General features: G+C 41.3%; 1 protein-coding gene across 5 annotated transcripts in view; it reads right to left on the reverse strand.

Moving 5' to 3' along the window:
- The window catches only part of kcnq1.2 (potassium voltage-gated channel, KQT-like subfamily, member 1.2), a 216,867-nt gene that overhangs the window by 168,985 nt on the left and 25,177 nt on the right, over positions 1-22,705 (reverse strand). For 4 of the 5 annotated variants that reach the window (XM_056416501.1, XM_056416502.1, XM_056416499.1 and 1 more), the window contains exons 8-13: positions 21,749-21,859; positions 21,095-21,190; positions 20,802-20,939; positions 16,854-17,010; positions 9,511-9,549; positions 8,543-8,654 (exon numbers count right to left, since the gene is read on the reverse strand). In XM_056416501.1, coding sequence (XP_056272476.1) covers positions 8,543-8,654; positions 9,511-9,549; positions 16,854-17,010; positions 20,802-20,939; positions 21,095-21,190; positions 21,749-21,859 — 653 coding nt within the window. The remainder of the gene's footprint in view (positions 1-8,542; positions 8,655-9,510; positions 9,550-16,853; positions 17,011-20,801; positions 20,940-21,094; positions 21,191-21,748; positions 21,860-22,705) is intronic. The other variant, XM_056416500.1, reaches the window with a different exon arrangement.

Consider the following 22,705-nt stretch of genomic DNA (forward strand, 5'->3'; position numbering starts at 1 on the left):
TAATTAAGGGCTGCCTGCAGGTGGCCCAAGCAGGCTCTTACAGGTCTGAGAGGAGGAGGAGGCCGACGGAGAACCTGGACACACCCAGCGGGGAGGAAAGGGGCCGACTGCCTCGAAGAAGAAGAAGAAGAAGAAGAAGAGACCGATCCTTCAGGGTGCATGGGGAGGCAGGGACATGGTGCAGAGAGAGCAGATAACGGGGGGGAGATAGGACGCAATCAGCTCAACAAGACACCCCCCCCCCCCCCCCCCCCGCACTGTATCACGGGGAATCCAAACCGTCACACAAATCGGGCCCCCTAATCTCCGAGGACCGAGTAAAGACGTGGGGATGGGAGTGTTTACGGTGAAAAGGGAAAGAGGGTGTTGACGGATGTGCAACAAGTGTATGTGTTGTTGTTGTTTTTATGTTATTGGTTTTTCTTCTTCTTCTTTCTATTTGATGTATACACTACCGTTCAAAAGTTTGGGATCACCCAGACAATTTCGTGTCTTCCATGAAAAATCACACTTTTATTTATCAAATGAATATAAAATATAGTCAAGACATTGACAAGGTTAGAAATAATGATTAATATTTGAAATATTAATTTTGTTCTACAAACTTCAAGCTCAAAGGAAGGCCAGTTGTATGGCTTATATCACCAGCATAACTGTTTTCAGCTGTGCTAACATAATTGCACAGGTTTTCTAATCAGACATTAGTCTTCTAAGGCGATTAGCAAACACAATGTACCATTAGAACACTGGAGTGATCGTTGATGGAAATGGGCCTCTATACACCTATGGAGATATTTCATTAGAAACCAGACGTTTCCACCTAGAATAGTCATTTACCACATTAACAATGTATAGTGTGTATTTTTGATTAATGTTATCTTTATTGAAAAAACAGTGCTTTTCTTTGAAAAAGAAAGTCATTTCTAAGTGATCCCAAACTTTTGAACGGAAGTGTAAGTCCAACAAATCACTGTAAGCTGGCATCTTCTCCGAGGGGAAGAAGCACGGCTGTGTGTGTTTGTGTAGATGTGTGTGTGTGTGTGTGTGTGTTTTGAGTTCAGAGGGGCAAAAGACATGATTGCGTGCGGACGCTGCCCTGCACCACTTCCTTTTCAGAAGCCCAGAGACGTCACAGGCCTGATGCCTCACACACACACACACGCTCATTTTGGGTGTAGTGTGCTTCCGTAGAACCAAGCAAACAGTGGAGCGTTCCAGCCGGTGCTGCTGGGGAGAAGTCCCCGTGATCGAGGTCGTAGAGAAGTTGAATAAAATGGCCGCTTGAACAGGAACCAAAGTCAACGCAGTAAAGTGCCAGCTCGTGTCAGATGTGTGGAGACGCTCCAGTTCCTGGATATAAAACAACAGAAAAGTGATCCGGTGTGTGTGTGTATGTGTGTGTGTGTGTGTGCACCTGCAAAATCACCTCCGGCGGTGTGGGTGGATCTCGTAGCTGTCTGCAGATATCCCAAAAAAATGTTACGGGCACCGAAACCCTCCGTTGGATACATATAGACGCCGTCTGTCTCTGCGGCTGGAAGACTCACTCTCACACACTCGGACATCAACACACACACACACACACACACACACAAGGACAAGGTAATCCAAAAAACCACGCGAGCATTTACACGCGTCCAGGAGATTAAACGTGATGAATTTGCCATGAAAGTAATATTCAAATTGAATATCCAGATGATTCCTACATCTGCTCGAGGGGACATTCGTTCTTCATCGACCGGCAGAAAATCTGACGCCGTGTTTAAACTTTAATTAACTGCGTAAAGATCCAAACTGTAAAATAAAACGTTTTTAAAAAACTAGGGCTGTGAAACGATTACAATTTTTAATCGGGTTAATCACAGGTTTTTGTGGATTAATCATGATTAATCACATATTACCGATATTCTCGGTATATTTTGTGAGAACATAGAGATTTATGACAAAAGACGGATATATACATTTATACATTCTTCTATACAATGGTGCTGCAACTCAGCAGTTATTTAGCAGTTTTCTTCCATATGGAACATTAATACATCTTCATCCTAAACAGAATGTTTAACCCTCCTGTTACCTTTCGGGTCAATTTGACCCCATTTAATGTTTAATGTCGGTGTTCTTTGGGGTCAATTTGACCCCAGGCTGTTTTTCACTGTGTCAAACATATCAGAAATATCAACTTTTTTATTTATTTAAAGGACTATTTAGGTAGTCAACAAACAAACATAAAGTACCTCACACTTAAACTTGGGAAGCAATATTAATTCTAATAATTTTCTGGAGGTTTTAATTGCTGGGGTCAAATTGACCCCGAGGGTAAAATATGTTAGTAAATGTAAAGGTAACAGGAAGGTTAAACAGAGCATGTTTCTCTTGTTTGTCAACCATTAACTCCACCATGATACAATCTAAAGGCCTCTAGTCTTCCTCTAGCAGCTGCTGAGGCAGACTGACTGTGTGGGTTTTCTTCATGAACTGGGCCGTGATGAAAGGGACGGCGGGGACACCGCTGCAAAGCTGAAACCTCACCGGCCCGGACAGGTGGACAGATTGACAAGCGACTTCTTTTTGCTCGGTCCCGATGCGCGCGCACGGAGCTCTGTGGGCGCGCGAGACGGAGATCGATAAGTGTTAACGCAACGCGAAGAGACAGAAATGACATGCTGCTGTGGAGATACCATCAACAACAGACGTTTAGTTTAATAAAAGAACAAAGACGTGCTATAGAGAACATGTCAGGGGGCGGGCCAATCTTTTAATGTCATGCGATCTACCGACACTACGCGCGATCGACTGGCAGGTCGCGATCGACGTGTTGAGATCCTGATCTACAGGAAGTAAAAGTCGTAACAAGGTTTCCGGAGGTGAACCTGCGGAAGGATCATTACCGATGAACAGACCGTCTGCATGAGAGCGGACATAGTTCAGATTGAAGTGGTGGATTGGAAGCTCATTTTGCAAGTGACTTTTTTTTCGTCCCGACGACCAACAACAGACGGATTGGAAGCTCATTCTGCGCATGCGTTAAATGCGTAAAAAACAAAAAACTAGTTAAACCTGTAATTGAATTAACTGAGTTAACGCGTTATTTTTCACAGCACTAAAAAAAAACACTTTACAGTCCCAACGGTTGTATTAATGACCGTGACCCTGAGTCACGGCATACGGCAGCTCGTACGTACGGACGCAGTATAAAGAGGAGCGCCATCTTCCGTGAGGAGGACGCACACGCTCTGCTGGGACATCTTAAGCTCACACTTGAAGCATCACTTCGGGAGCACTTCAGGACTCGGTGTCCCTCCGATGGTGTCGAGACGTGACCCGTCGCCTCGCGCTCACGCGACAAGCTCCTCCTCCAAAATCGTCGCCGTTTACGTTCACGTCTAAACACTCCTTTTTTTTTAAAAATCTCCATCAATCATTTCCCGATGTATGACGATGACACAGTGGCATGTAATGAAGTACTCAAGTACTCAAGTACTGCACTTAAGTACGAGTTCTTTTAAGTGCATGTACTTTACTTAAGTATTTCCATTTTAGGCAACTTTGTACTTCTATTCCACTAAATATTGTACTTTTCATTCCACTTCATTTGTCTGACAGCTTTAAATACTAATCAGACTCTGGCTCTCCTGATTTTAAAAGCAATTGTTTCTGATTGTAAAAGATGGAAACAAAAGAGGATTCTGCAACTTCTCAAGTTACATAAACTATTTGAAAAACAGCATCATCGCAAAGTTCGTGACAAGTTGACTTTTCAGAGATGAAGTGAAGCCAGAAACATACGATGACATCATCATATAGGATCCGTTGAACTCCCCAAACAGGATCTAAACGGCCACGACCGTAAACATCGACAGCGATTTGGGCAGAACGAGCGCCGATGCATCACGCGTGAGAGTCCACGCAGGACGGATGGGAGGGGAGGTGGAAGGGTTCATCGATCACGAGACGTAGGCGCGTGATTGGCTCGTCACTCGGTAGTCACATGAGTCGTTGTAGTCAAGTCAGTGCGTGGCTGTATGAAGACAACTGGAGGCGGCGCACCAGTCACTCCTGTGAAAGTTGCTCAGTGGGATGTGAAGCAAAAACAGTTTGACTTCAGAGTTTTTAAAAAAAATTACGAAATCTTAAAGCGATCTCCTGCATCAGTGGGCCTAAAGAGCAAGCGTTTCCTTTAGCCCCGCCTCCCAGCCCTCAGCCCGGCCTCGTTCTCAGGCTCATTCACATGAACGATCTTAGGGTATCAGTGCGTTAAAGCAGTGGTTTTCAACCTTTTTTTGACGTCCGGCACATTTTTTACAATAAAAAAATCCCGTGGCACACCAACACCAAAACTATTACAAAATGTCAGTTCAGAGTCTGCATTTTTCTTTTGGAAATATTTCTCCATCGCCGTTCGTCACCACAGCGTCTCCAGTGCATCATCAACTATCTTTAATGTTCAAGTAATTACTGCGCTGCCTCCCGCCACCTACTGGCACGGAGGAGTATTTACCGCGATATCACAGCCTCAGACACTCAACAATGGCAAATTATTTGAGACAACTAAATAAAATATATTTTTGGACCGATTAAGTTAAATAGGACATTTTCCCACGGCACAGTGGTTGAAAATCATTGAGTTAAAGGAACAGTGTTTGATATTTGATATAAGGCGAGTTATTGGCAGATATTGAATATAATATTCAGAACTATGTTTTATTCAGTGTATAATCACCCAAAAATAAGACTCATTATGTTTGTGCTTAGTAACAGCTATTTATATCTACCGGGGGACATGTCATCTTACACAGAGTCCACCATCTTTCTGCAGAAGCCCAGAACGGACAAGAGAGCCTTTCACATTGTTTTTACATTATCTAAAAAAGGTACGAAACCCGGTATTATATGTATAAAAAGTAAAGTATTTAAAGATTATAGTAAAAAAGCCAATGATTTAATAGATCTGGGAACATGTAAACAAAAGTGAAACATAATTCAACTAGAATGGGCACTCGGTAGAGCGCATACCTTCGCATATCACAAGATTGGGCATTGAATTATGAACATTTTGGCATTAGTTGCATGCCAATTGGATACAAATTGACCGTGCTATGGTTAAAAAGAAGATTTTGACCTTTTCATGACCTTGACCTTGACCTTTGACCCGATCAATCCCAAAATCTAATCAAATGGTCCCCGGATAATAACCAATCATCCCACCAAATGTCATGCGATTCGGTTTAATACTTTTTTAGTTATGCGAGTAACACGCATACAAATAAATAAATAAATACACGGCGATCAAAACATTACCTTCCGCATTTTCAATGCGAAGGTAATTAGCCACTGAGAAATGTTCTTTATTTTATTGATATTTTACATTTGTTTCCAGTTTAATATTAATGACTAGTGATTTTTCTGTTATCAGAGGGGTTAGCAGATGGGGATTTAGTTGATTGCAACCTGCCACAAACCCCGAAATGCCACTAAAACGAAGACACTGTTCCTTTAAATTTTAAGAGCTAATGCTTTAAATAAGGGTTAAATAGTTGGTACAGGGAAGTCATTGAGCTCTCTTTCACAATATACGGCTAAAGGAGAAAGTCTTTTTGTTTCCCGATGGTGAGGTGACGGACCTGAAAATTGTAATTCCACCGTTTAGCCACAATATAAGAATGTACTCCAAAGCCCGTCGCTCTTCCTGGGGCCTTGAGTTCCCCTCATACACGCTCATTTCCTCAACTTAACTAAGTGTTTTTGTTGCCCAACTCTAACTTCCTGTGAAGACAAGATTTGTCTGTGTTTATTTTGAAAATACACAAAGCATCAGAATTTGAAGCTTCGCAGCATCGGTGTCAGAATGTGTTAAAACTTAATATTAATGCAAAAAACATCAAAGTGAAACACTGCCAGGGAATATTTTACTGCACAATGACTCATTTTACTTTAAATACATTTAACTTATTATACTTCTACTTAAGTAAGGTTTTGAACACACACATGTTCACAGTTTGGCAAGTAAAGGATTTCAATACTTTTTCCAGAAATGGCAGAAATGATAATAAAATTGCACCACACACACACACAAATATAACTTAATTGTAGTTACCAGACGTAGTCATGTCTTTACAGCACAGTGCATTAGAGCTCAGTTAACTTTCTGGTTATAAGAGCGACCACCACAATGTATGGCACTAAAATAGTGTCGTAATTTCTTGTAAGTACAAATGTTTGGCCATGGAGGGAAGCTTCAAGCACGTACCAGAAAAAAAACAGGTTCCACTTAAGAACAAGAAGAAAACAGCCCAGAAAATGAAATATGAGAAACTGTAATCACATTTTCCAGGAGTGGCGCACATATCGAGTTCTAAATGATTAATAAGAGTTTGGGTAGTTCAGTCATGGTATGTTAAGGATTACATTTTTCATGGTCTCCCTTTTGACCGGCAGATAAGATCAGGCTGGATGGAGGGATGGTGGAAAAAGAGAGAAGAAAGAACGAAGTACAGTGCCTCGAGGAATTCAAGTGCTTTGTGGAGAAAGAGTCTTGGCCCAGTGCCACGAACGGGCGAGAGAGACATGAAGCGCTCGGCTGCTCGTTACTCTCGTGTTACCGTGGAAACGTTTGTTCGGTCGATGCGTTTGCATCGACGAGATGGAGAGTTTTTCTCCCTTTAAATATTTTGTATTAAAATTGGAAATTGGGTGGGGGGTGGAACTGTGTGAGGTTGCACCCTATATGGTAATGCCTCTGTGGTCCTTTGTACAAAAAGGTGCAGTCAGCCTTTGGTTTTCAAAAGGGCACAGAGAGGAGAATGAAGAATGGAGAGGCCAAAAGGACCGCAGAGGAAACCCTAGATGTGCAGGATGCTACATGACCACGATAAACAGCATCTAGTGACACACACGTCGATCTTTTAACTGTTTTTAGCGCTGTACAATGTTAGTAAGGACCACATTGTGTAGATATTACATCACATTAACACGCCATAGGAAAATCTATATGCAGTATGCTGGAACCACCAAAAGGAGTGATGTAAATAAAAGTGTTGGACCAAAACATATGTCAGCCATTCTGGGGGAAAAAAACATGTAATAAAACCAACTCTGTTGACCCTAAATAAATTATATATATATATACACACAGTATTATATTTACCATATTTAATCTATTTAGGGTCAACAGAGTTATATCCGATATATACTGTATATATACATAAATGGTCAATTAGATATGGTAAATATATACTGTATATATAATATATATATATAAATAAATGGTAAATTAGATATGGTAAATATAAACTGTATATATATATATATAAATGGTAAAATAGATATGGTAAATATAAACTGTATATATATATATATATATTATATATTATATCCACAGTATTATATTTACCACATTTAATTCATTTTAAGTCAACACAGTTAGCTTTTTTACTTCTTTATTTCTCCTCTATATATATATAAAACGAACATATTAAAGAGCAACACACATTAATATTATTATTATAATTACAAATACATAAAACACTGCATGTGAATAGGACACGTCACAACACACAAGCTTCATCTCTCAATCATCAAAGAGCCATTTCCCATAAATAATATAAGGGAACAACCACGAACACATCAACTACACGGCGGCCCCGTGTGACGATTCTAAAGCCCATAATCTACTGAAACCTCAAACCTTCGGCATCTGGTCCTACGGGACTTGGTATTACCTGCCTGCCATGTGTGTAATCACCTCATCTGTATGCCATGATGCTACATAACCGGGTCCCAGTGGGAGAGGCCCTCCAACGGGGGCCCCCACTACCGGGATTAAGCCGAACAATAGCGTTGACATGTCGTCTCCACTTCGCCTCGATGTGAACACTCGCAGTAAGTGTCGACTTGTGAAAGCACAGCGCTCGGGGAAAGGACCGCTCTGTTGATACTGGGGAAGAAGCAGGCGTTAGCGGAGAAATAATAGCGGTCATTAACTCCCAGCTCTCTGCCACGGCACGTCAAAACAGGAAGCGGAGAAAGAAGGGGGGAAAAAAAAAAATCTCATTACATGAGAATTACGTTTCTAAGTAATGAAACTCATTTAAATGAGCGCGGGGGTGGGGGGGGGGGGTAGCTGGGAGGAAGGAGAAGCACGCATTTCACCATTCACAGCAAACAACGGCGGTGAATTCTCAATCTCACGGAGGGCATGTGGTGACAAGCCATCCGGTACCTTAACATGTCCTACAACCCATTGAGAGGGATTTTCTTTGACATTTCCCTCAAGACTTAAAAAAAAGAAGGGATAATCCCCTTTATAACTCTATGTACCTGATATGGCCTCGGCCCTCGCGAGTCTCTTTAACCCTCGAGAGAGTTCAACAAAACAACTTCATTTGGAGAGCGGCTAGAAGGGCTCTGCGGTCGGGACAAAAGGCTTTTAGCTGCAACCGGCAAGGAGGGAAATCAGTATTATATGGATCAAAGAACGGAGGTCAGCGCAGGGTGATGGATCGGAGGCAGGCGGGGGGAAGAGGGGACTTCTGGGACTTACTGAGCTTTCACCACTGGCAGGGGGATGTTGTCCGTCATGTAGTCCAGCTCATCCGTTAAGCTGTTGGCGCGGGAGATGTCGATGGAGGTGCTGTGGTCGTGATTCCCCCTCACTGCGGACGACAGACCATAATAACAGATTGTTATTCCAGTGCACTTATATCGGGCAGCTTTATACAGGTTCATTTATACACATTGAAGTCTATCTAATATACACTACCGTTCAAAAGTTTGGGGTCATCCAGACAATTTTGTGTCTTCCATGAAAACTCACTTTTATTTATCAAATGAATTGAAAATTGAATAGAAAATATAGTCAAGACATTGACAAGGTTAGAAATAATGATTACTATTTGAAGTATTCTTTTAATATTGCTCTTCAAACTTCAAGCTCAAGAAAACTCTAATATCTTATCTCATAAAATTTTAAGCTTTGCTCAGACCAAGTAAAAAAGGTTTTCTAATCAGACTTAGTCTTCTAAGGCGATTAGCAAACACAATGTACCATTAGAACACTGGAGTGATAGTTGATGGAAATGGGCCTCTATACACCTATGGAGATATTTCATTAGAAACCAGACACTTCCACCTAGAATAGTCATTTACCACATTAACAATGTATAGTGTGTATTTTTGATTAATGTTATCTTTATTGAAAAAACAGTGCTTTTCTTTGAAAAATAAAGACATTTCTATGTGACCCCAAACTTTTGAACGGTAGTGTATATTGAGGATTGTTTTTCTTCAATTAAATATAACAAAAATTGTTATTTGAATAGAAATGTTCAAGTAAATATGAATGCACATGTTTTTTTTAAATTGTACATCATAAAGGAATTCATTGTGTGCTAACGTGTGGATAATAGTAGAATTTGAAGGCAAAGACAAATGAGTAAAAGTAAGCTGAGAAGTGCAAATATATGTCAGTGTCAGAGCCATAAAAGCAGAAATAAGGAAACGGAAAGATACCTGGGGAGGCGGGGCAGCTCAGAGACGACCAAGAATGGCCTGACGCCACGCAAAAATAGTTACAAGAGAAGAAGGGGCAAAAATAAGTGATCAATTGGTTTCCTAATCGTTTAAACGTTTGGTGTACAATAGAAATGCGAAATTGTTGAACGAAAATGGAGGTTTTCAAAAGGATGCAAAACGTCTGTGATTCTAGTGTCACATTATTTCTGTTCCTGGTTGGGCATCAAGTGTACGAGTCCCACATTTTTCCCAGTTTATGTGAGGAAACAAGAAATGTCGTCGCCCCGGCTCGGCGGTGCAGCTGGCCCGTTGCTAAAAACAACAAGCGAAGAAACAACATGCGGTCAGACTGCCAGCGTCCGAGCTTTGACGCGTCTCTCCACCAAACCGCCGGGCCTCCATTGTGACGAAGAATGGAGAGGCCACTCCGTATGAATGACCAGTCCAACTCAAGCAGAATCCATTCAGCCTCTCTTGTATTCCATCATCGAGTTTGTTTAACATTGTCCAATCCGGAAGCAGAGAAGGTGATGAGGGGAAGAGAGAGAGAGAGAGCTAACAGGAGCCACCTTTAGCCTCAACCTCAGCTCACTCACTGAAGGAGGCGTGGCTTATCGGTTACACAAACAGGATACTTTTTTTTTTTACAATATGTAGTAGTATCTGGCCCATCGGTACAAACGTGTTTGGCTTGGAGAGAGAGAGAGAGAGAGAGAGAGAGAGAGAGAGACATTCTCCCAGACAGGCAGGTGGGTGTGGCCAGACAGATAAGTGGAGCGATAAGCCGGACACTGACGAAATCAAACAATGACTAGTTTATTTCTGACTACTGCAGCTCCACAATGGCATCTTACCAACTCCACCCTCCCTCCCTCTCTCTCGCTCTCGCTCTCTCTCTCTCTCTCTCTCTCCAGCGTCCTCGTCCAGGTCCCCACAGGCCCCCCCCCCCCTGTCCAGTCCGAGCCAGGCATCGGCCTGTTCCTCACCCGTGGTGTTGGCAGGTCACCCAGTAAAGGAAGCAGGCCGGGTCAACCCAGGAGGACCAGTGTCTGAGTCTCCCTGCTTGGCTCTGGTTTGGTCCAGTTGGGGACAAAGGCCCAGCCAGCCAGCGAGTCTAATTAAAATACTGTCTGGGCCACATTAAAAAAAGGCAGACTAGCTAATGATTAACACAGAGACTGTTTTAATAGGAGTGAAAAATAAAGTACTTAGTCAGTGACAGGGGCTCGTGGTACACTTGATACTCTTCAGTTCAGGTACAAACAAGAGTCTGCATTCCTGTATTCTTGGTGCAGCTTGATTATGAAATGGAAACTTGAGGGCACTAAAGTATGGGTTGACATCATCTCTGGAACAAAATGTCAGAACCCATAATCCCTGGAAATCAGGATTCACCTGTTAGTCTCAACATTCTGGGGATTCCTGCCAAGGGTGGAAATGACGTCATTATGAGAACGCAACATGGTCGGAGGACCATTATGTAATCGACCATCTCCATGCGCTCCTGCTTTGCAACAACAGCAGTTTTGTTGGACAATTATTTTTTCTTACGCAATACGATTCATTTAATGCTCATTTCTAGACCAGAAACAGCCTGAAAATGTTTTGTTTTTTTAAGAAACAGAGGTTAGAGTTTGATATTTAGGACAAGTGATTAATAAAACTTAATGACTTATAGTTCTCTTTGAAGCAGTGATGGTTTTGAAACGATGAATAAAAAAGCAGGAGCTGTTTTATGGCTGCATCTGAACAGGAGGTCATTTCTCTTTCCACTGTACAGTCTGAGCATGTGTTGTTACCTTCGCATTGAAAATGCGGAAGGTTATGTTTTGATCGCCGTGTATTTATTAATTTATTTATTTGTATGCGTGTTACTCGCATAACACAAACAGTTTTAAACCGAATCGCATGAAATTTGGTGGGATGATTGGTTATTATCCGGGGACCATTTGATTAGATTTTGGGATCCATCGGGTCAAAGGTCAAGGTCATGAAAAGGTCAACATCTTCTTTTACCATATTTTATCCAATTGGCATGCAACTAATGCCAACATGTTCATAATTCAATGCCCAATCTTGTAACAGTTTTAAACCGAATCGCATGAAATTTGGTGGGATGATTGGTTATTATCCGGGGACCATTTGATTAGATTTTGGGATCGATCGGGTCAAAGGTCAAGGTCATGGAAAGGTCAAAATCTTCTTTTTACCATAGCACGGTCAATTTTTATCCAATTGGCATGAAACTAATGCCAACATTTTCATAATTTAATGCCCAATCTTGTGATATGTGAAGGTATGCGCTCTACCGAGTGCCCGTTCTAGTTTAGGTTTATTTCATGATTATTAAAGCAAAACATTATTAGAATTATCTGCGTGTTATCTGCATATGAGAATGAATACTGGATCAAATGTGAAATCTATCTGGTTTGACTACATTTTATTTGCCTTTTTTTCCTCACATGACTTTCCAGCATGCGGTAAGTTTTCCTTCGTTATCTAAGATCCACCCAATTAAGATGGAAACTCAACGACATTTCCCCTCATAAGCGGTCTCTCCTCCGGTGATGGTCTGCCTTCATGTCAAATTGATGTCTCCACATTTCCTTTTATGGTGGCACACACACACACAAAACTCATAAAGTGCATTTATCAACCCGGAGTCTGGGTTAATTAATGTGGCGGGGATGGCTTTTAAGACAGGAAGTTGAACAAACGCCCCCCCCCCCCCCCCCATAACCAACCAGCCGTCGATCAAATACTGCATGTATAGACTGGCAGTTAAAGAAATAACATAGTTTATTTTCTTGTGTCCAAAGTTTATTTTCAATACATGAGTGTAAATATGATTTGAGAGATGTTTGTAAGTTCACGGTACAAAAGGCTAAAAAAGGGATTAAAAGAAGATGCATTTCTGTTGTAGGAGTCCAATTATGGAATAATGTTGAAATGGATGTAAGAATGGTGAACTCCTTTTTGGTTTTCAAGGGAATTATTTATAAAACAATTCTTGAGTTATAAATGTAATTAAAAACGTATTAATATGGAAGATGTATGTGGTAGTATATATAAATATATTTATTTTTTATTTTTCTTATTGTCATTTTGTTGTTTTATTTTCTTCTTTATTTTATATTAATTTTCTGATTTATTTTGATTTCAATTTAGGATAGGAATTTATAAGCATTTTTTTGCTTCTACCTATACCTTTTCAGTCTTTCTCTTGTATATTATATAGGATAATATTGTATTGTATTTGATTTGATTGACCGAATAAAAAAAATTACAAAAAATTACAAAAAGTCCTGCTTGATAACACGTAAGAACCACATTTATCTGGATGCTGAAACCCAACATCCTTATTCAGTCCGAGCTTCGTTCAGCCTCTTGACAGCTCGGCTTTGGTGGACTGCAAGTAGTGTCACAAAAATGTCCACAAAAGTCCATATTGTAAAGTTTATTTTTCTAGTTAAGCCCGGTTGGAGTGTCTGTGTCCGGCGAAGGGGACGAGCGAGGCAGTAAAGCGCTTGTAACCGTGACCTCTAATCACCACTGAGACCGAAATGGCTTCCATGTGGCCGACTGAAGACACCTGGCAGCCATCTTGGGTCTCAGCCTATCAGCACAGGGCCTCTATTTGCTGTGTGAAAACGAGAAAGCGGCACATAACAACTCATCCCGTGTTGTTTTAAGGTCTCCAACCAGCAATCTTTTGCAAAAAAAAGATTAGCTCTAAAAGAAACACGTCGAAAGAGGTTGCTTTTCGGTAATCACGTCGTACTCCCAGACCAACAACGATAACACGATAATTCATTTTAATGATCACAGAAAGTTGAAGTTTAAGCTCAATGAGGCTGCTATTTACACCGGCATGTATACATAAGTAATCACTGCCAGATTTGCCCACGCGTGTCTCATGTTTTAGCAATATATAGCTTCACAAAGGATTAACTAATGAGACGACTGAGTATGAGCTCAGCCGTGCAGCTGCAGGAAGAGCAGTCAGCACCCAACAGGGGGAAAGTGGAAACACCTTTTTAAAATGGTCGGGTTTATAAGTGCATTATTAGATTTGTGATAATAATAATAATTCAAACTTATATAGCGCTTTTCTAAAGACAAAAAAGACGCTTGTTAACAGAATTATCAGAAATATCGTACTCAACTGTATTTTTCCGTAGACATTCAAAACTAAAGTATGAGCTAATAACTAATAATACCAAAAAAAATCTGCCATAAACAATGTAATCCATCATGGAGTCGGACATTTAAAAGCCTTGAATGCAAACAGTGGGGGGGGGGGAAAGAAAAAAAACGTTTATAAAAATATTGGATTTCTTAGGCCTTCAAGGCAGCATGACATCATTTCAACACACACACACACTATTTCATTAAAAAAATAACACATACTATATATTAAGAGGAACAGATTACTGCAGTAACTCACATGCCGTGGCATTCGGAGCTGGAGTTTTGAATAAAAAATTGTGTTTTCGAAGACGTCCAACATGAAGTCAGTTTAATCGGCCGTAATAAAACCGGGCTCAGGGCATTCATTCAATTCAGTTTATTTGTATAGCCCAATTTCACAAATTACAAATTTGTCTCGGAGTGCTTTACAATCTACACATCATCATCCCTGCCCCCAAAACCCAACACGAACCAGGAAAAAAACTCCCAAATAACCAGGGGGGAAAAAAAAAAAGAAGAAGAGCAGAGCAAAGAGGAGGAGGATCCTCTCCTGATGGACAGATGCAATAGACAGTGTGTGTACAGAAGGACAATTTAGAGTTAAAATACATTCAATGAATATGACAGGAGATATGAATAGTTTAGTAGTAGATGATTTTCACGGACGAATCCATCAGTCAGATCCGAGAGGGCGGGGGGAGGGGGAGAGGGAGTCTGACAGTCTCTCAGGGCAGTGGTGAGTCATGAGCAGGCGATCCATCAGGCAGATGGATTCAGGCAGTCATAGGGGATCTTGTGACCTCCGGGGGTCCGAGAGAGATGAGACGAAAAAAAGGACTCGGGAAAAAAGAAGAGTAGAGAAAAAAGAGTTGATGGGAGAATTGGAGAGAAAAGAAAAAAAAAGAGAGGTACTCAGGTGCATCCTAAAACCGTCCGGCAGCCTAAGGCTGCAGCAGCATATATAAGGCACAACCAGGGAAACCTGGACCCAAAAGCCCTAACTAAAACTCTGTCAAAGAGGAAGGTCTTAAGTCTACTTAAAACTGTGAAACGTTGGCTCCTGGTGCTGAAAGTTGGAAGGTTCATGGCCCCATGGAGCTTAACTACTAAAGAAGGCTCCCATCCCCCTTTTTTTTTTTTAGACTCTAGGTAGTAGTAGTGCCAGTTTTAGTGGCGTAGCTAGTCAGTGCAATAAAACAATACGCTTTGAAGATATGATGAAGAATTTAAAACTGATCTTTTTAGGTTAAGAGAATTTTAAAAGTGATTCTTTTTTTTGATTTTTCTTGCAAGCAGCCAGTGCAGGCAGGTGCAGGAGTGTGATGCAGTTTGATTTGAACTTTTTTCTTTTTAGCAGAGCTCAGGCTGCTGGGGAGGGATCAAAAGAGATTTATTAGAGATAACTGCTAATAGTAATTGCAGTAATTACATAAGGTCTCGAGTAACAGCATTTTTAAATTTTTTTTGCGCATCTTTTTTTGAGATTGTGCCTGATTTTTGAAAGTTACGGTATGAGAGAGAATGCAGTCCTTGAGATTTGCTACGTGGGTTAAAGGACAAGTCAAGTCAAAGATAGCGTAAGATTCTTTACCAGGATTGGCAATGCCGATGCCAGAATCCATATCACATATCCACATCATAAGATAATTGATCTCTAATCAGGGCGAGTAAAGGTACTTTAATTTTTCTGAGTTTAAGGTCATCCAGTTGGTTTTTCTTTATCTTTTTATTTTTATTTCTAGAGTTTGGTTGCTCTCTTTACAGAGTTGGTTAAATATAGTTTTGTTATCGATAGTTATAGTTGAGTGTTATATGCATAAGTTTGAAAATATATCCCAATAAAGTGATAATAAAATAAATAAAAGGTAGAATAATTGGTCCAAATACAGAACCTTGTGACACATTGGGTTATACGTAGGACATCGTACCAAATTCAAATTTTACAAAATACAAACTGAGATCAATTAAACCAAATTAGTAAACAAAAATGGTGCCGGTAATTGCAATAGCTGTCACTGCCCAGTCTCTAACAGGGTGTCACATGGTCTGGTGTCGAATGCGGCACTAAGGTCAGAGTAAAGGAAGGAGAGAGAGGTTATCTGGTGCCAATATTAGGATCATTCACCAGTGCCGCACTTTTGTGGTTCTGCTGTGGTGTTTTTGAGAATTTCTTTCTCAAATTTGATTGAAATTAGTCAAATTAAACTGATTTGATTGAAATTCTTCTAAGGATCTTGGAGGAAGGGAGGTTAGATCTTGGTTGTGAGTTCCAATACTCCTCTGGATCCAGGAGAGGGATCTAGAGAAGATTTCAGAATACCTTGAAGGAGTGTGTGGGCCTGTGCAGCCTGAGAGACAATTAGTATACGGTCTAAGAGCGTGTTTAAATTGAAACAATCTAATGAGACAAGCAGCCTCGGGGGGATGAGGTCAGAGAGCAAATAAGGTGAAACCGTTAAATATTGAAAGTCATTGTTATAAGAGGAAAATGAAAAAACATACAAATATACCATACAGCGGTTAAAATCTTTCATTAAAGGCATTCATTAAAGGACAGGCACTGGTTATTAGGAAGATTTCCTTCTTGTCCTGTTAGTTAAAATCTTTAAATTAAAAAAGTCATTACCACTAATCTACTAAGAAATGCATGGGTTGTTTTTGCTTTTCTCTGACTGACGTCATTGGCTACTGTGCTGAAGAGAAAAGGCTCATTTGTTTTTTTTTTTTTTATTGATGAGTAATAGGCTGCTGCTATTACGCTTTGCATTTTATGTTTAATTTTAAGACCATCTTGAGGCCTTCTTATATGTTTCGAGCACTAGCATACCTTTCATGCTCAAGCTCTTTGGTTTCACTCTGCTCATAGTTTGATGCACCAGGGTTAAACCTCTTCTTTCCACTGGGATTATCAAGGTTCCTTCAGGGAGTCCTCTGTCCAGGGGCTCAGATGGTCAATGAGAGGCCATGAGACTGTATCCATCTAGGACGGACTACTATGTGTCACGTTGGCACGTTGACTTCTCCTGGACTGAGTTGTTGGAAAATAATTAGTGGATCTCCGACTGAATCATGAGTGTGAGACTTTATCCCGTTGTAGATACTCGATATGTTTACTGTACATCACGGGAACATACGAGCGAATGTATTACCTTCAACAGCATCTTCCTGGGAGAAAGAGGCGTCTCTCTTCTCCTGGGAGTCATCGATGTGATCGTAGGTGATCTGGGGGATCGATACGGCCTTCTCCGAGGACGCCCGCATCGGGCTGCTCCCTCCGGGCCTCAACCTCCTCTTCGTCCCCTTTTTCTGACACACAGAGGAAACCACAACTCGGTAAATAAGCAAGAAGTGTGTGACTGCCATGAGACCGTGTAATCATAATCAAATCGATAGTCTTTGAAGAGCCTGGTGGAGCTATTTATTTTGACATTTGGATTTAGTTTTATTGTAAAGTAATATCGATTATTCATCGCTATTTAGGTTATATTTACCTTTGCATTGAAAATGCGGAAGGTTATGTTTTGATCGCCATTTATTTATTTAGTTGTATGCGTGTTACTCGCATAACAAAATAAGTTTTAAACCGAATCGCATGAAATTTGGTGGGATGATTGGTTATTATCCGGGGACCATTTGATTAGATTTTGGGATCGATCGGGTCAAAGGTCAAGGTCAAGGTCATGAAAAGGTCTAAATCTTCTTGAGTCACATGAAATTTGGTGGGATGATTGGTTATTATCCGGGGATTATTTGATTAGATTTTGGGATCAATCGGGTCGAAGGTCAAGGCCATGAAAAGGTCAAAATCGTCTTTTTACCATAGCACGGTCAATTTTTATCCAATTGGCATGCAACTAATGCCAAAATGTTCATAATTCAATGCCCAATTTTGTGATATGCGAAGGTATGCGCTCTACCGAGTGCCCGTTCTAGTTTAGGTTATATTTTGATATGTTAGAGTTGTTTCTTATAATAGTTGTAGTTTAGTTTAATACTTTATGAGTGTTGTTTAAATATATTTAGTTTTAGGTTCACTGTGGTTATATGTAGACGTGGCTAGGCACAGGACCAGCATGCACCAGGGTGGCCGACGGTTTTATACCAGCACAGAGAGGAAGCGTCAGCATTTTGTTTGTTCTTTTTGTTTGTTTAGGAAATACATGAATCAGAATAATAACATACGGAAATGGACATTACTTTCTTTTTGGCTGCGTCAACTCAAAACCCCCACGGTGTGTCAGTGGCAGTTTGATTTATAGTTGTATTTGATTTCTAAAGACAAATGGCCACTACAGAGCCGTTCTCATACATTGTATGTAATAGAAAGAATTATGAAGCCCAGAAGTGACCCTCACATACAGCAATGGAATAAAAACAGTCCTTAAACAAGATGATGTCATGCTTCAAAAGAGGAGCATTTGACACCCTGAAATGCATTCCCTCGAATAATTAGTACAGTTGGGGCCAGTCTACCTTTATTCAACATCCCAACACCCAGTGTGTGTAGCCAGAGATCAGTGTGGACACGTATAGCCTTGCAGGTGCTGCATATTATTTTGGGAGACCCGAAAAAAAAAAGTCAAAAAAGTTCACGCATGAAGCAAATGTTTCATAATCTTTATCGAAAATGATTCATTCCCTCTCGTGTTTTGTTGCGTTGTTTCTGTATTGTGTGTAGTTATCTGTGCGGAGAGGAATGTCAGTATAGGACTGTTGTGGCAATAAAAGAAAAGGATTTAATCAAATTTTTGTCCGCCTCTTAATCTCACATGCGAAAGAGTTCACGCTCAAGTTTGAGCCAATAGTATTAGAGAGGAACAACCCACCAGCAAAACCTTTTAATACACGGAGACAAAGACCAAGGATGTGTATGTAACAGTTTAGCTCCACGCCTTCCTTTTTGTAATAGTTGTTTTCATCCTGTCACACCATCTCGTCAGTCCAACTCCCCTCACCTGCCTCTGATCACCTCGTTAGTCCCTCATTCCCTTCACCTGGTCCTCACGCCCTTCTCACCTGCAGCACATCCCCTCATTAGTCCCTCACTATTTAGCTCCCTCACTTCCACTTGTCCTCTGCCAGATTGTCTTGTGTTTTCGTGCCAAGTTCTCCAGCGTTATTAGAGTATATTCCTGACCTGCCTGTTCTGACCCTGCCTGCCTGCCCTGACCTCTGATTCTCTGCCCCGCCCCTTTTTGGACTTGTTTGCTTCTTGGACTGATCTCCTGGTTTTGACCCAGCCTGTTTCCAACCAAAGACAGTATTCTTTGTTCCTCCTGTCTGAGTCGTGCTTTTGGGTCCACTCTAATAGCGTCGTGACAGTGTATTACGAGAAGGAATTACAATAAGTCTTCCTTCAAACACGATAGCGGGGTGTTGTTTCTTCTAACAACGCAGTACACTTGAATACGCTTCAGGTGTTCCACATTGAGAGAGTGTGGACAAATTTCCCCTTGGGGATTAATAAAGTATATATCTATCCTATCTATCGTCACGGAAACAGATTCTCTCAACTCATCCAGCCATTATAGCAACGTGTAAAAATAAAAATTCCATGCTAAGCCAAAAAAAAAATCGACACACAAAATCCAATCATTTTCTTTTAGTACCTTTTAAAAGTTCAAATTGTTGTTATCTTACCAGGTGGTGTGCTCGCACGCTGGTGACGTCAGCGGTGCGTGTTTAATCTCAGTTTCATTGAGATCAGTGCTATGGGATGTGCGAGACAGGGAGTTTCTGCAAAGCAAATAATAGCTAAAAAGTGGCTAATTAGTCGCTAAATAATGCCTTCAGTCCAATCTTTAGACCCTCTGACCAACGTCATGGACGTGGTCTTTATGGAAATTCAATTATTTGGACTCAGAGGATCAGACTTTGGCATCAGTGCCCGGCAGTTCCATCCAAATGCCCGATATTAATGACTCATTAGCGGCGAGTGTGAAAGAGGGATTTGGTGGTGGTGGGTGTCGTAAGAGACGAAAGAGAAAAGAGGGAGAGAAAGACGGAAGGGCATAAAGAAACTGGAACAGACACCGATTTTATTGGCGGGAAAGACAAAGAAATAGAGACTGCATGAGTTGGATATAAAGAAACAGATGGAAGAGCAGGGTGGAAAAAAAGAAGGCGGGAAATGAAGTATGTTAAACAGGGAAGGAAACGGGGGAGGACTCTTGAGAGACAGAGAAAGGGAAGAGGGCAGAATCAGAGGAGAAAGTCACATGCCGTAGCAGACAAGAGCGGAAGCGGCCTCCGTTCCCCCCGGTACACGTGGGTTCAACGCTACACAAAGATTTTTTTGTTGTTGTTCTACTAGACAAAAGGTTTACTCCCATGAGAAAGGCGGCGGTGACATCATCTCAACTGACTGAGTCTTTGTCCGGCGGGAGACAAAGGCCTCGAGTCATCCTGGTGGAGTCAGGCTTTAAAAAGGGGGGGGGGCATCCAGTGTATACGTGTATTTGTGTGTGCGTATGTTTGTGGGAACTTAACTTGCCCTTTCATGCCGCATGGCCTCGGCACAACATGGCTGATATTGTTGTGAAAGGTGAGCATACAATGTGGGCAGTATGCAAATCCCCCCCCCCCCCCACACACACACACACCCATCATCACAGTCTGACAACCTTTTTTCTGACAGCGGTCCTTTGTAGACTGATTGACGTTTCCCACCTCAGAGCTATTTCAGAAAAATATGTTTTTTCTCACATATGAGAAATACAATATATGTTTTTTTGAAATGAGACGTCTACAAACCAGAAAAATGTGCAAATAAATGTTCGGATGATTCGGGATTAAAGGCTTTTTTTCTGGGTGGGTTGTCAACTATATTGCACGGATCAAAGTAAAGGGGACACAATAAACAGTGGAGGAGGAAAAAGTCCCCGGTTGAATTCAAAGGCGGCGTGTCACAAGGTCGGCGCCTTCGCCCACAGCATCAAAGACGCACTTTATTTTTAAGGACATAAGAGTGCTTTCAAACAGAAGGCTTGTCCTGTGCTGTTGAGGAAAGTGAATCAATCACTCCTGAAAACTGCACAAAAGATGAGCCACAAAATACACAATCTGCTCTGAATATGGGTTGAACTGGAGATAATTACCGATATGTTCAGTTTCCTGACGTAAGGGCCGAAGTTGTCAGGTTCCACTGTGGGGACAGGCTCTGGGGTGAGGACGTACATTCTCCATGTGGCAGCACAGCCGTAGGGTTTCTCTGCTGCGTAGCACCTCCAGAGTGTCTGAGGAGGACACAACTGGTGTTAGTCAATGTGTTGATGCACATGTCCTGAATTCTTCTACTCCCCCAAAGAATACTTTAAACCAACCATAGGATAGTAAACAAGGGATTAGGAACCATTTGCCAAGGATGCTGCAATATGAGCCACAAAAGTACCTGGATGAGGCAGGCTGCAGCGGGGATCTGTCTATTGAAGTGCTTCTGTCTCTGCTTCTGTTGGACTTTCAGGGCAAACCCTGAGCCCAGGATACCCTGATTGGAAATAATAAGGTTGGACAAAATAAATTTAAAAAATGATATTAAATTGTTAAAAAAAAAGAATCCAGGATCTCAGAAAAATAAATCACATTTTTAAAAATGATTTCAGGGCAAACCCTGAGACCAGGATAGCCTGATTGGAAATAATACGGTTGAACAAAATACATATAAAAAATGATATTAAAGTGAAAAAAAATAATCCAGAATCTCACAAAAATAAATCACATTTTTAAAAATAATTTCAGGGCAAACCCTGAGCCCAGGATACCCTGATTGGAAATAATAAGGTTGTGCAAAATAAATTTAAAAATTATATTAAAGTGAAAAAAAGAATCCAGAATCTCACGAAACTAAATCACATTTTTTAAAATAATTGTATAAAAAATATTTAAAAAATAATAGAGAAACATTTTTAATTGCCCTTCAATGCAAAGATCAATGCCAAAGTCAACAGACTAACACAATTGGGACTAAATGGAACAAAACATTTTTGCAGAATCTTTTCTTGCTGGTCGTGAGTTTCATGTGATTCAAACGCAAAGTTATATTTACAGCAGGCAGGGCGAAGAAGGAGATGGCGAAGACGCTGAAGCAGGAGGCAATGGCCTTGCCGACCCACGTTTGAGGAATTTTGTCTCCGTAGCCGATTGTGGTGACAGTCACCTAAAGACGGAGAGAGTGGATGAAGTTCATCTCACATCTATTTAGATGATCATGAGCAGATTGGAGGCATATGTGTGACAGAAAGAGAAACCTTGTCACGTACACGGCCCAAAACAGGTCGGGACATTTGGGGCTGATGGGATATCAGCTGAATTGAATCGACACCATCGCGAGGCAGGTTGAGGCGTGAAACTGGAAAGTACCTTTCTTGACTCTCTTTATTCCTTTCCTCAACCATAAACAAAATCTGTAAATAAATGTAAATAATCCCTCAGACGTGTCAAAATGTATTGTACCCTGAGAGATAATCGGCATTCACTCTAATTTGTAACACACCGCTAACGTAAATAAAAAATGCCAGTCAATGCCGAGCTCTCAAAGCGCCCCCCCCGCAGCAGTCTATAACCAGGAGTTAGACAATAAAGAGAAAGTTCATCAGCCGTTCTGGCCCCGTTCCACAACTGTCAGCGACGGCCGGGGCGTTTGAGGCTCTCGCTCCTCAAAGGGAATAAGATTCCCATCCGCTAATCCACAGTGAGTGTAGGAATTTGCCGGGGTGAGGGGAACAAATACCGCCTCGCATTTGCATGTACACCCACTCTGAAAGCCGAGCCAATTCTGACACATTCAGAACTCACTTGGGTGTCCGTGGGTGTCCGTGGAGTATCGCCGCCGTTGTGCGCCGACACAAAGCGGCTGATGTAAGGTGAGATCCTTAGAAGGGCTTTTGGGAGTGAACAAAAAAAGAAAAAAAAGAAGGAGCAAAGGCGGGAAGGGTGGCTGGGTGTATGTTGGGGGGGGGGGGGTGTTTAATCCCTCGTCCACAAATCCGATGACTAAACAATG

This window comes from Pseudoliparis swirei, chromosome 6 (assembly GCF_029220125.1).
Source record: "Pseudoliparis swirei isolate HS2019 ecotype Mariana Trench chromosome 6, NWPU_hadal_v1, whole genome shotgun sequence".
NCBI lineage: Eukaryota > Metazoa > Chordata > Actinopteri > Perciformes > Liparidae > Pseudoliparis > Pseudoliparis swirei.